We start from the raw sequence: 16271 nt of genomic DNA, 5'->3' as shown, positions 1-16271 counted from the left end.
TTAGTGTGGTTTTTGTTGTATTCTCCTGTGTGTTTTTAGTTGTGAATTAAAATCTATTCATAATTCTTGAGTCATTTCACTGTTTCAAAGTTCAAGTATGCTGATCTCTGACCTGCGAATTAGCATCACATGAAGGTGTGAAACCAGTGCAGTGTAATCCCTTGGATGAATTCAAAGATTACCAATTTTAAATCTGCAGTACTGGAATAACGTGAATGGAGACTTTTTATGTTGTCATATTGCAGTGTGCATAGAAATGTGATTTTCCAATGGTCAAATGATCAAATAATTTAGATTTTAGTCATCCAACAAATACAGTTTCAGATCAGCTGGAAATATAGTTTTCACTTTTACAGCATATTTCATTGAAGATAACTAATTTTCCCACTCCAATTTCCTGTAAACATTTCTGTTACCGTCCCACTGTTTAACACAATGGATGACAGATTGAAAATAAACTCCGTTTACACAAAAGTTTGGCCTTGAAGCAAAGTGAGATTTCTCTTTAAGACATCTTGCTCAGTGTCTGAGGCATGGTCTGGGAGGAGGCTGGAATCAACCTCCTTAACAATACAAAAAAAAGTTGAATCTCTGACCATAAATGTCTGCTCGTGTTGAAAATTATCACCCCTGGATCGAGTCGCAGAACATCTGGACAGCACATCCCAGTTCTCCTTTAAGACGGAGGAAGCGTTGAGAGGTCCCACAGAGTTTCTCTTCAGGATGAGCTCAACACATGTACTGCAGGCTCTGTGCCTACTGATGCTTTTCTCCATGACCACCACTCAACAGGGCTACATGCACGAGAGTGGTGAGGACTGGGTGAACGCCTGGCGCCAGGGCTTCAACTTCCAGTGTCCCCATGGTGAGGTGTTAGTGGCAGTCAGGAGTTACTTCAGTGAGAAGGAAGGCTCGGACCGGCTGTGGAGCTTCGAGTGTCAAAGGACTCCTTACGGCTGGGGAGAGCCCAGTGAATGCTGGTGGGACGACATCAACAGAGCTGGCATGGAATGGTATGTCTGTATGATATTGACATGTTTGATAATATAATGTGTCCTTGCTATCATGATTTGTAAGAAAATGTTCTTTGAAGAAAAGATAAAGGACCAATTGGATAATATTTTACAACATTACTTTAACATTATTGAACAAGTCTGTTCAATACTAAAATATTGAAATATATATAAATATATATATATATATATATATATATATATATATATATATATATATATATATATATATATATATATATATATATATATATATATATATATATATATATATATAATATATATATATATATATATATATATATATATATATATATATATATATATATATATATATATATTTCAATAATTTTTATATATATATATATATATATATATATATATATATATATATATATATATATATATATATATATATATATATATATATATATATATATATATATATATGTATGTATGTATGTATGCATGTATGTATGTATGTATGAAGAGTTCAGATGCAAAAACCTCTAAGTGGCATCTGAAATTTCCATCAAAAATTAATATTTTTCTTAGCCTCCTTTATTTATGTTGAGTTGTTTCACTTTAAAGATGACTGTACCTACACACAGGAACCTGATACAAATGCTTATTTAAAAAAAATATAAATATAAATTAAAAATAATTCAGATGACATTTAGAGGTTTTTATATCTGAAACTATATGAATATATATATATATATATATATATATATATATATATATATATATATATATGTATGTATATATATATATATATATATATATATATATATATATATATATATATATATATATATATGTATATATATATATATATATATATATATATATATATATATATATATATATATATATATATATATATATATATATATATATATATATATATATATATATATATTGCCCCCCTTTGAATTTTTTATTCTTTTTTAAATATTTTACAAATGATGTTTAACAGAGCAAGGAAATTTTACAGTATGTCTGATAATATTTTTTCTTGTGGAGAAAGTCTTATTTGTAATATTTGGGTCAGAATAAAAGCGTTTAAAAAAAAAAAAATTAGGGACAGAATTATTAGCCCCTTTAAGCTGTATATATTTTTTGTTGATCTACAGAACAAACAATCATTATACAATAACGCACACACACACACACACACACACATATATATATATATATATATATATATATATATATATATATATATATATATATATATATATATATATATATATATATATATATATATATATATATATATATATATATTCTTTTTTTTTTGGAAAGCTATTTAGTTATAAGTAGTACTATATGCAAACACTACATTGTTATCTTTTGTGTTGCAAAAATCCATTGTTTATAGAATACCATTTTACGTCACTGTAGAAGAAAATACCATAAAATGCCCCTGATGTTTCAGTTAGTATCATTTTTGAAAAATGTGTTTAATACTGAGATACGAATAGAATGTAGATGCATTTAAATAGAATATTTTGATCAGTTTGAAAAACTGTTGTAATGCAAAAATGCTTAGTTTTTACATATATTTTGACTTTGACATTTTAAATGTCCAGTCATTATACATAAATTAAAATTGTTTAGATGTAAAAAACAAACAAACAAACAGGTCACACTTTACAATAAGGGCTTAAAAATAATCTAAGTTAATGTTTTTATAACATGACAAATTTACAATACATGAATTGCATTTATTGCTAATCATCATTAAAATTAAAGTTGTGTTTTTAACATTAATTAATGAGTTAATATGAACTACAATGCACAGCTTTACTGTCTTTAACTAGCATTAACAAAGATGAATAAACACTGAGATTTTGCAAATCTCCCCACCAATACAAATAAATGAACGAAAGACTGATTAAGATGAGGAATATTAATCTCAACTTCCATGTCCTCATAAAGCACAGTTAAAAATCACCACAGTTGATCACAGTTGTGCTGTATTTATCAAAAAATTATGTAAAGGCAAATAGCAACAGACATCAGATATCACAACTAAAACTTATGTAATGTTGCTGTAGTTGAAATGAAATGCTAAACTGTTTTAATAGGTTCAGCTATGGCAAATGCTTAATCTCCTCGGGATTTAAATTTTGACTGGAATGCTTTGGTATTTTTTGGACAGTTGCTACACAATTAAACAGATGCTGTACAGATTGTCTTTGTTTGTATGATAACATTCACTCTAGCTGAAAAGATCATTAAATTAAATCCTGATGTTTCAGCAATATGAGTTTTAGAAAGCTTATTTCAACTTTATTTAAAAAAATATTCTATTAGACAGTGATTTGAAAATAATAATAAAAAATACGTATGTGTAATAACATTTACTGTAACAGAAAAGCCTTAAATGACACCCCGATGTTTCAGCCAATATAATTTTTTAAAAAGTGGAGATAAATGGAGAGTACAGATTAAATTAAACAAAATTTGGGGCCAATTTAACTCTAACGCTGGCTTCAAGTGTCTATTAAACATAAACATAAATGAATGTGAGACTTAGATAAGGAATATCACCAATTTTGGACAGTTATTTGGAACAAGTTTTGACACTATACAGACTGTGAATGTTTTTCTGCTCACCGTGCCTGAGAACTTTTGGTGTGCGTGTGTGTGCTTGGTTTACACTAACTACAGTGGAGAGCTCTCTTGCATGTATGATTAGTCTCAGATGTGAATGTTTACAGCAAAAAAGTTAATGCTAGCTTTCAGAGGCGAGTTCTTGCTTTGACAACATCATGATAATTTGTTTGTCTTATGGGAAACAATGAATGTTTCTTAAATAGGACTGGAGAGAGACGAGCAGATGTTTGGGTCAATCCAGATTTCCTAAATGTCATTTAATCCTGGCCTCAGGTCAGCTGTTCTCCCCAAACCACAAGCCAACGGAAAGATAATGGCAACACTTAAGTTTAAGAGCCTTGTTTACTGCCAAAATGAAACGTTAACAATCTGCCACAAAAGTGCCTCAGACAAGTTTGAATGTATATCTGTGAAGCACTTTTAGTAGCATGACATCTCATTTAGAAAAACAATGTGACATTTTAATGTTATAGGATGTACTTTGGCATTTGTTTTTGTTGAAGCGCTGCAAAGTTTGCGGAGTTCATTCCCAGCACAGCATCTCATCCCTGACGTGTTGTTATTTCTGTTGGATTACATGCAATCTCACCTGTATTGCTAATATTTCTGAGATCAGTTATTGCTATATATGGCCATACATTTCTACATACACCCACGGCCACTTTATTAGGTACACCTGTACAACTGCTCGTTAACACAAATTTCTTATCAGCCAGTCACATGGCAGCAACACAATGCATGTAGACATGGTCAGGACGATCTGCTGCAATTTAATCCGAGTTTCAGAATGATGAAGAAAGGGAATTTAAGTGACTTTGAACGTAGCATGGTTGTTGGTGCCAGACAGGCTGGTCTGAGTATTCCAGAAACTGCTGATCTACTGGGATTTTCACACACAACCATCTCTAGGGTTTATAGAGAATGATCCGAAAAATAGATATAATCCAGTGAGCAGCAGTTCTGTGGGTGCAAATGCCTTGTTGATGCCAGTCATCAGAAAAGAATGGCCAGACTGGTTCCAGCTGATAGAAAGGCAACAGTAACTTAAATAACCACCGTGTGTTGGAACGGGAGATTGGCATCATGGATGTGCAGCCAACAAATCTGCAGCAGCTGCGTGATGCTATCTTGTCAATATGGAGCAAAATCTCTGAGGAATATTTCTAGTACCTTGTTTAATCTATCCCACAAAGGATTAAGGCAGTTCTGAAGGCAAAAGGGGGCCCAACCGGTACTAGTAAGGTGAACCCAAAAAAGTGGCCTGTAAGTGTATATAGCCATACGTTACTGTTATTTTTACATTACTGTAGTTTAGTACTGTGTAGCAGTAACTGTTTTGGTTTCTGCATGTATTATGAAAAACGAACTTTGCAATATGAAGAGTTTATTAGAAAAAAATGAATTAAATTAAATATTAGTAATTTTCAGATAACATGCTTTTATGTTTTGTATTGCAAATCAAACAATTCTCATGTTGCACGGGTAAATTTCAGCAATAGCCAAAAATATATTGTATGGGTCAAAATGAAAAAGACGTAAAGATTACGATTAAGGAAGGATTATTTTACATAAAGATATTTTGTAAATAAATCAATGCACAATTTTTGATTTGAAGTTTGCATAGCTATAACCTAATTTGATTTATGATACATTTTTATTTTATTTCTAAAATAAAATTCATTTAAAATATTATATAGGCCTGACATTGTTCTATAACCATACATTAGCAGAAATTCAATGTATCAATCTCAATTAAAACAAAATTGAAACTTAAGACTTTTGATTGTGTTGTTCAGGGTCACAGTTATTAAAATTACTCAAACTAAAGTTTCATAGTCATTTTCAGAAATCATGTTTTTACAATAAAGAAAACAATTAAAGAATGAACTCTTCATGGAAGTGAGGCTCTCAGTTAGTTGTCAGATAATTACCAGATTAACAGCAATAACTGGGAGCAATATGAAAGTTTTCTCTAATAAGCTTGTGATATTTTAGATGACATGACAAGTTCATGTTCAATAAAATAAAATTATATAAAAAATTGCATTACTTCACAGTCTACCATAGTACATGTACATTTGGTCTGTTGTTCTAAAATAATTGTACACACCATTCTCTCATTATTGCCAGGTTTATACAGAGAGCCCAGGACTAATTCACACAGTGAAATCCTCCATTTAAAGGCTTATGAGCAGTCTCTGCACTGAACAGTATAAGCTTTGTTGTTTTGAACACATTAAGGATTACACTTTTCCTGGAATAACAAGCTCATTCTACTCTCACAGCACTGCAATGCCAGGGCACAGTGTGAATGGATTTTACATAATTAATAACTGCTGCCTTGATATAATAGCATAAAATTCCTAATGAAGGCAGCATTTAAGAGCATGTTGTGCATAGTTTACAATACAGATTCTAATAGCTTAAACATTATACTGACTGCTTCTTTTGTCACTTTTACTTTTGAAATGCTCACTCAAGGATACTAATCTTTTCTAGCAAAATTTTTGTTTCGTAAAGCAGCTTTGGAACAATATGTTTCTTGAACAGACTTTGATGTTTGACAATACAATCTAGACTCTAGCTGGCCACAGGAATGTGAATGTTTGCCCAGACGAAACATTGAAAAATTTCCCAGAGCCCTCTGATGATTTTTTCCTTTATACAACAAGTCAGATATCTTGACAATATTATCTTCTTCCCCTTCCTCCATTTCTTTCAGATTATGTGATGTGTGGTAAAATATTATATACATCACAGGAACTTTGGCTCTAGGTTTATTAAGACTATTAAGATGACTTACAATCGATTTGACTCTCATGACAGAAGTGACCTTATTTCACCAGTTTTCCAGCTTGTTAGAACAGGAAAAGTCTGGTTACTGTGATCAGTCTCTAGAGGCATAAGAAACATCGCCAAGGGCCGCTCAGCGTTCCATCAAGTTCCCTTGCCTGACTCCACAGCATTTTTCCAGTGGGTTAATTGGACTCAATATAGTTTTCCCTGATCTACTGCCCACTTTGTGAAACTTCCTTAAAGCCAGTGCCAAAGACCTCAGCCTGTGTCTGCTGCTGCTGTTGGAACTTTGAAAGGGAAAAACTGTCAGTCTCACTGCAGGCTGGGAATTTACAATTAAGAAATCATATTATGCAAAGTTATGCACTTTTTCCACATTTCCTGAACAGATAGCCATACTGCATATATAGAATACACACATACATACAGCAAGAAAAGTAAGTTTTGAACATATCATGTTTTTTCTTTTTTCTTTTTGTGGGAATAATATTTCTAAAGGAGCAGACGTGGTATTAAACTAGATTTTGGTAAAAACTAAAACAATACAAACATAAAACAAAACAAAACAAATCTGAAAAAAAAATATATAGTTATTTAATAACAATGAAATAGCATGAGAAGAAAATTAATTAAAAACTTTATATAAAAGTCTTTTTGGTGATGGCAGCCTAATGATGACTCTCATTTGGAGAATGAAATAATCCATTGCTCAGGTGTAATTTTTTTTTCAACCCAGTGTGCAAATCTTGAAAATTTTGTGGGCCTTGTCTGTCAAATTTGATCTTTATTAAGTATTTTCCATTGGATTAAAGTCAGGTGATTGGCTGGGCCATTCTACAGCCTTATTTTCTTGATTTGAAACCTTTTGAGAGTTTCGTAGACTGTTTAGATAGTCTTGCTGAAATGTTCACTTTGGTTTCATCTTCATCATCCTGGTAATGATGTTGAACTGAAGCAGTTAATATTCATTTACATTGAGGAATGGCAGAGGGTTGCTGAATAACTACTGAGAGATTTCAGCTGCTGTCTGGACTTTCACTGTCTTTTTACACCTCTCTTTCTTCATGTGTTTAATACCTTTTCCCTGTATCATTTAATTTTATTACACATAGCTTAATTTATAAACTAATTAGATGATGATGATGATGATGATGATGATTATGATACTTATTATTATTATTATTATTATTATTATTATTATTATTATTGCATGTATGGGTTTATTTGGTTCTTACCAACATCCAGAGGTAATTTATTTTATTTGACTCTATTTTAACTCTAAGGACTCTATTTTAACTATTTAGGTGCAAAGTCTAAAGCGCACAGCGCAAACACATTAAGGGCATGTCTCAATCCATTTTAGCTATTTAAAAGACGAAAAATAGGCTTTGCACCCCAGCACATGGTTTAACAGGGTTGTGCTTATTCCATTAGTGAGTTATGGGTGTGTTTTGAACAACATGCATTGAACCAATCAGAGTCTCATCTCACATTCCCTTTAAGAGTCAGTTGCGTCAACGACATGGCACATTTGCGGTTTACATGATGGAATTTGCAAATGAAGAACTGAATGGAAAAACTGAATGCTTCACTAGCCAGAAAACAGTTAATCAGCCTATCTGTGCGAGGATAATGAATGAGCCACATTTATTCAGCCTCTTTACTTTCTTTTTACTTGACTTTTACTATTTACTTTACTCCTTTACCTTCATGGATAAGGAAACAGTGTTGTACACACCACTGAAGACATCCATTAGCTTACATATTTAATTTAATTTGTTAAGCACAAACATTTGTTTCAAAACTATTTCAGTTTATCTGAATAAAATTCTGTTCTAATTTCCAGACATGAAATCATGGAGGTAGTGGTTTTTATATCTATGTAGTAAAAAATAAATTTTGTAACATTTTAATCCTTTATTTTTTATATGTAAAGATATTTGTGTATTGATGTACATCCTGTGTGTATCAAGCATTTAAACCAGCACAGGCGCTGGACTTTAGACCAGCTTTTACTTGGTCAATCTATTTCAGTTTTTCACACCCATGAGCCTACAAAGTGGTGCAAATGGATTTGCTGTTTAAACAATGTGGTGCAAAAACATGAAAATAAGGGTTGCGCTGGTCTGAAAATAGTAAGAAATCACGCCAAACACGTCTTGCGCCTTATTGCATTTGTTACTAAATGTATTTATAACTACTGTATATTTCTCAATATGCTGTTCAGAATTTATTTGACTAATTTAACTGAAATAAAAAGCTTTTGTGGCATTATAAACTACCATTCAAAAGCTTTGAAATAAATGTATATACAATGACTTTAGTATTTTATCTGTTGAATACTGAGATTGGTTTTACTTTCTTTGATGAACAGAAAGTGTTGAACATAATTTAACTGAAATAGAAATGTTTTGTGACTTTATAAATGTCTTTATCATCACGCTTTGATCAATTTAAAGTTTACTTGCAAAATAAAAGCGTATTACTTTGAATAATTTCTGTAGGGCAAATCAAATAAACTGCTCTTATGAAAGAATCAATATGCTAAAAACATTCATAAATGTAATAAATGTTTAATAATAACACAATAATAATAAAATAATTCACTGAGATGCATATTTTTTTAGTGTATTGCTTTCTCTTCCACTCTAATAAGAGCAGCCTATCTGATTTTGCACTACAGCATAGCTGGCATTCCTCTGAGAGAAGGCCCTGGCCTGTTTCTTATTGGTAGAATGGTTGCCCATAACTTTAACGTTGCTATGACAAAGGTCTGGCACTGCGGGTGACTTGGGAGTAGTGCAGAGCTCCCTGTTGTGATGACAACAGTTTGTATGGGCCATAAACAAGCAGCAACCCTAAATAAACCTGTATTTACAGAAAACCTTAAAACCCTCGGGGGTGACATTTGCAAACAACACAAACAACTTCTAAATACTGACTCTTTAAATCAATTTAGAATTGCTTGCATTACATGGAAAAACTCATTTAACACACTAGCCATAACAGGTAAACATCTTGGTACTCTAACAAGCCACAATATGATATTCAGAAGTTTATTGTGTTTATACAAGTTTATTTGCAAGTGTTTATTTTGCCAAAAAAACTGTTTTGGTTAAAGGGATAACTTTCCCAAAACTGAAAATTCTATCATCATTTAGTCTCCCTTCACTTGCTCCAAACCTGTTTGAGTTTCTACGCAAAAAAAGATATCTTGAAGAATGCTGGAAACTGGTCATCACTGACTTTCATAGTATTTCTTTTTCCTACTTTAGATGACAGCAGCGTTTACCGGTTCTCAGCTTTCTTTAAATGATTGTCTTTTCCATTCAACAAAATAAAGAAATTATTAAATGTTTCTACCACTTAAGGGTGAGTAAATGATGAATATTTTTTGGTGAACTATCCCTTTTAAATGAAAAGGCATAACAGTTAGTTTCAGTTCTAGTTTGTGTAACAGCCCTACATTTAATTGGACAAAAAGCAAGTTAAGAGTAATGACTCATCTTTATGAGTCTACAATCATCAACAATTTGTGCAATATTGCCTATTTTATTCAGCTACGGACCAAGTGAATTGTCTTTATGATAGAGTCAGTGAAACATTCACTCATTCATTTGAATAAGGATTATTTATTCAGAATGAACCTAGTACCTACAGTATATGAGTGAGTCACTGGACCATTTTACTTATACATTCAGGTACAAAATAGCGAGTTGTATTTATTAAATGAGGCATAGGACAGTGCAAATTTGACAATAATGATTAATTGTCAAAGAAAAAATTGAACTGAATCCATAACTTAATCGATTTGTTCAAAAAAGATTACTCATTCGAGAGAGGTCTGGCTGCAGACTCAGTGCAGATGCAATCTGAGCTGCATGCAATGCTTTTGAATGGGCTCACCCAACCACACCCCTAACCCTACCCATCACAGTGATGTCACTAGCTATATTGAGTGCACTGTGTCTGACATTACATCTCTGGGAGATGCAATCTCAGCTTGCATCATAAAGGCTGCATCCAGATACTATTGACTCTTTCTGGAAAAAATGAAACATCCCTGTGATGTGCTAAATGTAAATTGAATAAAACTAAGATCATACACACACCGTATTTTTATGCTGACACCAAACATGGAATTACATATTTGCAAAAGTACAATGAATACAATGCAAAATTAAAACAAAGCCAGATGACCATCCTGTGGTGTGAACGACATGAAATACACAATACGTGCCATAAACATGCACAATTTGCCTCAAGTCTGTGTTCCATGTTTGGTGTGAAACCAGTCGTGTAGGCAAATCAGAAAGTAGAAAACAGCACACACGCAGATGTCATAAGAAAAAAAAAAACTCATGTTGTAGTGGCCATTCAACCACACTGTACCCATAGTTTCTGAAAATATTAACCCTGGCTAGAGTTTTTTAAAAACATTCGATTTCAGTCATCTGGGTTTTTGTGTGAACAAACAAACAAACACGTAGCAAAAACTGCAGTTTTGAAATTACTCATGTACATGTGGACAGGGCTTAATTTAGCCGTAGTTTATGAATGTGAATAAGATTATGAGAATGTTAATGGGTGTTTCCCAGCACAATTAGAGTGCACAGTTAGCTTGGTTGCACAATGAAGGTCATCCACTGGTAAAACATGTGACAGAGTAAATGGAAGTTCATTCCCCTGTGGCGATCCCTTAGCAGGGACTAAGCTGAGGGAAAGTCAATTGACTTAATGAATAATTTACTCAAACTGCTTATTGAACAATGCATCAGCTTATAATGCATCACTCACCGTCATGAAAATACTTCCTTCAAAGACCTCTAATAGCAAATTGAAGTTTGGAAAGGGACAGAACTATTACTTTATTTATGCATGTTTGTCAGACACACGTTGCTTTTGGTATTTTAGTTAGTCCTTCAGCATAAACAGAAAGATTCACACAAGACAACCTCACACCACCACATGCCACATGTGGGACAGACAGTCTCTTTGAGCCCTCAGAAAACCCCAAAACTCCAAAGCTTTCTTTTGAAAGATTCATATTCATTTACAGGAATAAATCTGTCATCATCTAAATGTTTGAAACTCTTTTAAACATATATATATATATATATATATATATATATATATATATATATATATATATATATATATATATATATATATATATATATATATATATATATATATATATATATATATATATATATATATATATAAATAAATTTGAGAAATGTTAACCAGCTTTCTTCAAAATACCTTTGTATCCAATAAAAGACAAACAATCATAAAAGTTTGGATTCACTTAAGGATAAATGTTGTAAATGTTGAGTACATTTTAATTTCATGGTAAACTATGCTTAGCAAATAACATACACTTGTTGTTCAGCCTCTTCGGTCAGTATAAGAGCCCTTTCTGTATTCTCTACATTACAGGTCTTCAGTTTGTACTAGTAATGGACTGGTAGCAGGAGTGCAGAGTAAGTATTTTGAAGCGGTTCTGGATCGAGAATGGCAGTTCTATTGCTGTCGATATGCTCAAAGGTGCCCCTATTCCTGCTGGTGAGTTCTCATAGAGTTAACAAACAACACACTGAGTCATTCGCCATAATGGACATAATAGAGATTAGATTAAAACGAGACAATAGGATTTTTTTCCATGTAATTTAAAACCTTCCCGTAATTGCATATTGATGGTTTATGCACAGGAAGACGTATGATGTTCCAGAGTACTACAGAGAAGAGGGTGAGATGGTGGTTCCCAGTTACGGCTACTTCATTAGAGGGGCTCAAACTACTTTCAGTGGTGTACTGAGGTCTGTATGAACACTGTTGTCTTTTTTATTGGAATGTTTTGCACCTAAAGCATTTTTAGGGTTGTTACTGCTTGCTAAATTGTTGTCTATTGACTTTTTCATGTATTGCAGGGATCGGCAGTGGAAGTACATCCTGTGCCGAATGACAGACTTTGATTGTCAGTTTCAAAACTACTGACTGCATTCACTAGCACTAACAGAAAACATGTCATACTCCAATTTAGCATTAGCTTTAAAGTTTACAAGTTCTGTATAATCTTGCATTGATTGCCATGTCCTTGATTTTGCTGCAAGTTTACTTATTTTCATTTTTTAACAAATAAATGTAATCATTTTAAAATAGAAAAAAAAAGAAATGAGCTTTTTTATATTGTTGTCTTTTATAAATAGCTTTTACATACAGTTGTGTAATTCAGCCATGTAATAAAAACGGCATAAAGTTAAATAAATCGAGTATTACTTAAACAGATAGTGTAACAGTTTACATTACAGCACTACGAACACTAAAATCTGTTGCTCAAAACATTATTAAAATACTGATATCTCTGGAAAATAGAATAAAACTAATAAAGCAGAAGCTTGTCCCATTTTGTGTGTGTGTGTGTGTTGTGCAATACACATTGTGGCTGTTTACCTCTTCACCCTTTTCCCATCTGTTTTCTAGTTTGCTTGAACAAGTGACTTATTTCTGCAGCAGATGTGGCCAGATATCTGATCTCTGTGTATGGGTTCAACTGTTGCTTTTATAAATACTGCATACTGATTTTTACCTGAACATTGAATTTGAGAGTTTGTTTGAGAAAACACCTACTAATAATTTAGGTTGTTTGCATTTGAGGAAACCCACACAAACACAGGGAGAGCATACAAACTCCACACAGAAATGCCAACTGGTCCAGCTGGGACACGAGCTAGCAATCTTCTTGTCATGAGGCGACATTCCTAACCACTGAACCACCATGTTGCCCCAAATATCAGTTATTCTAGTTTATTATTTTTGGCAGACGAAAATAAAAATGAAATAATTTCAGTAACTTGATTTAGTTTAGCTTATTGATGATTCATGAGAGATTTATTTATTTCATTAGTCATTCATTTGAGCATCAGACAACTATTTTGGATTTGTTAAAATTTTAAGATTCATTTGTTCATGATTTGAACTTAACTGGTCATGCTCTGGTTAACAGACTCTTTTGAGTCATTTGTCTCGGGAATCAGACCTTGCCTGAAAGGACAATTTAGATATTTCCTGTCATTTCGTCATATTACACAGCTTTTGAGTTGCATCACATCCAGATTGAACACTCAAATTCACAACCTAAATAAATACACCTTCATTCTGACCCTTCATTACTGATGATGTGATGTGGTGCAGAAAAACTGATGTGTGTTTGTGCCTGTACTGGGTGTGCCTTTCTCAGTGAGTGAGATAATTATAGATTGGACAAGTGTGTTAGATCGTGCCCCAGATTATTTTAATTGAGTAAACACTTTCCTCTTTATGTTGAATGAGCTTGTGAAACAAGAAACAGACTAAAGAACATAGTAAATATGATTAATGGACTCACTTTATGCTGTAGTATAATTTTAGTAGCTGTTAGCTACTATATATTAATAATTAAATTATTCATTTGAGATAATGCACTTATTGTGTACATGCATGTATATCTGCTTTAGTTACAATTAAAGAGTTCAGATCCAAAAGCCCTTAAGAGATGGTTAAGGTTGGAGACAAGTTTGGTGTATACATTCTAAAAACGCTGGAAACACCTCTAAGTGGCATTCTGACATTTTAAATAAGCATTTTGATTGAATTTTTGTGTGTAGATTCAGTAATTTTACCTTTAGGGCGATGGGAAGGTTCTTTTAATTTCTTTTAAAGAGGCCTATTATGCAAACATTACTTTTATAATTGATTTAAACACAGTTGTTTGGCAACAGTGTGTGAATATAGCCAGCCTTTAATGGTTAAAGTATATTGATTCTATTTTTTATGTCTGCAGAAACCCTTTGATTGACATTCTCCCTTTGTACATGTCATCAGAGGAGGAAAGTCCTGCCCATTAGTGTCAAGTGAGAAGCAATCATTCGCCATTAGAGTTTTTGTGCTGTAAGGTGCAATAAGGTTAAGTTTTAGGATGCACAAATGAGTCTCCACAGACAACCTTCTTCTAAGACACTTTTTTTTTTTACATTATCAGTTTGTAGCTCTTTTGAAAAGAGGTTTAAGAGCACAATTTCATTTGAATTTAAAGCAACAGTCACCGTAAAAGCTAAATATGGATTAAAGCCTAAAAGGAGCAGTTTAAGGAATAAAAAAAATATTATTTTAAGCGGAATGTGAGCCATCACATTTTATTATGTGATAAATATTATTTTACATTATGTAGAAAAGGGTGTAATAGGTTCTCTTAAATGTTAAATAACTGAGCACAAACATGTGATGCTCATATTGTAAGAAGATTTCAGATGGCACGTAGAGGTGTTTACATCTCAACTCCTCAATTGCAACTAAATACACTTATAATAATTACACTGTGGATTGCACTTATCAATTTCTCAACCCTTAATGAATATCAGCTGCACCTACAGTAACTTTAACTTTTAACCCTGCCTTTAATTGTGTCTTTTACCCCAACCAGTCAATGCTGGTTGAAACAATCCAGCATTTTTAGAATGTATACAACCAAGCAGGTCTCTAACCTTAACTATCTCTCAAACCTGTATCATCCCAGGAAAATCGACCCTATAAAGCATGCCTAAACTTTGCCCATACTGCTAAATTATACTTACAGTCCTTAACATTTTCCCTACTCATTACATCAAATCTTTAAACTGTAAAACTATACAGTACAGTTAGCACAGTAATTGTTTTTTTCATTAAAATATGCCAAAACCACTAAAACTGTGTTATATATTTTGATGACTTACACTAACGTTCAAAGTTTGGGGTCAGTAGGATTTTTAAATGTTTTAAAATAAGCTTATCCTGCTCACCAAAGCTGCATTTATTTCATCAAAAATACAGAACAAATTGTAAAACTTATTCCAGTGATTTTAAAGATGATTTTTCAGCTTCATTACTCCAGTATTCAGAGTCATATGATCCTTCAGAAATCACTCTAAAATTAATTATTATTGTTATTATTATTAAAATATTTTAAATTTTATTAATTATAATAATGGTAATAGTAATAAAAGCAATAATGACTGGAGTAAGAATTTCATTTGAAACTACATACAATAAGTAATTAATTTAATAAATAAATATTTAACAATTTTTTTTTACATTTAATAAATGCCGCCTTGATGAACAGAATCATTTTCAAAAAAAAAAAAAAAAAAACATTAAAAAAAACAACTACTGGTAGTGTATGTACTTACATAACTTAAATGGTTCAAAGAATTTTCAAATTCCTACAAATCGTGCCAAACCAAACTCTTGGTGCTTTGTTTTATGTAACTTCATGTTTTTATGTAGCGCCATGATTTGTGATGATGAACAATGATTTGTTTACCAGATATATGTGGCTTATTTGACCACCAACTAACGCTGTAATCTACCCATACCAGTAAGCCTAACCTCCACCTTAATTATTTACTCCCTCAATAGCAGCAAATACACTACCGATCAAAAGTTTGGGGTCAGTTTTTATGTTTTTTTTTAAGGAAAATAATTTTTTTTAAATTAAAATAGCATTTATTAAATGTAAAAAAAATTTGTTAAATATTTATTAAAATGTTAAGTAACTGCTTTCTTATTGTATGTAGTTTCATTAGCATTCATAATAATAATAATAAAAATAATAATGAATATCAGAGTAATTTCTGAAGGATCATGTGACTCATTTCACAATTTTACAATTCGTACTGTATTTTTGATTAAATAAATGCAGCCTTGGTGAGCTGGATAAGCTTATTTTACAACATTTAAAAATCCTATTGACCCCAAACTTTTGAGTGATAGTGTATAGTTTGCATTTTAACATATAAACACAATAACTACACTGTAACA

At 32.2% G+C, this 16271-nt stretch overlaps 1 protein-coding gene across 1 annotated transcript; it reads left to right on the top strand.

Moving 5' to 3' along the window:
* Positions 1–617: 617 nt before the first annotated feature.
* On the top strand, positions 618–12843 carry dpt (dermatopontin). The gene is given in 4 exon segments (NM_001030085.3): positions 618–1013; positions 11877–12002; positions 12149–12256; positions 12368–12843. Coding segments are annotated over 4 exon segments (591 nt in total). The 5' UTR covers positions 618–723; the 3' UTR covers positions 12435–12843.
* Positions 12844–16271: the final 3428 nt, after the last annotated feature.

This window comes from Danio rerio, chromosome 6, assembly GCF_049306965.1.
Source record: "Danio rerio strain Tuebingen ecotype United States chromosome 6, GRCz12tu, whole genome shotgun sequence".
Classification (NCBI taxonomy): domain Eukaryota; kingdom Metazoa; phylum Chordata; class Actinopteri; order Cypriniformes; family Danionidae; genus Danio; species Danio rerio.
Note: the sequence above shows the minus strand (reverse complement) of the source record. Positions and strands in the feature narration are given on the sequence as shown.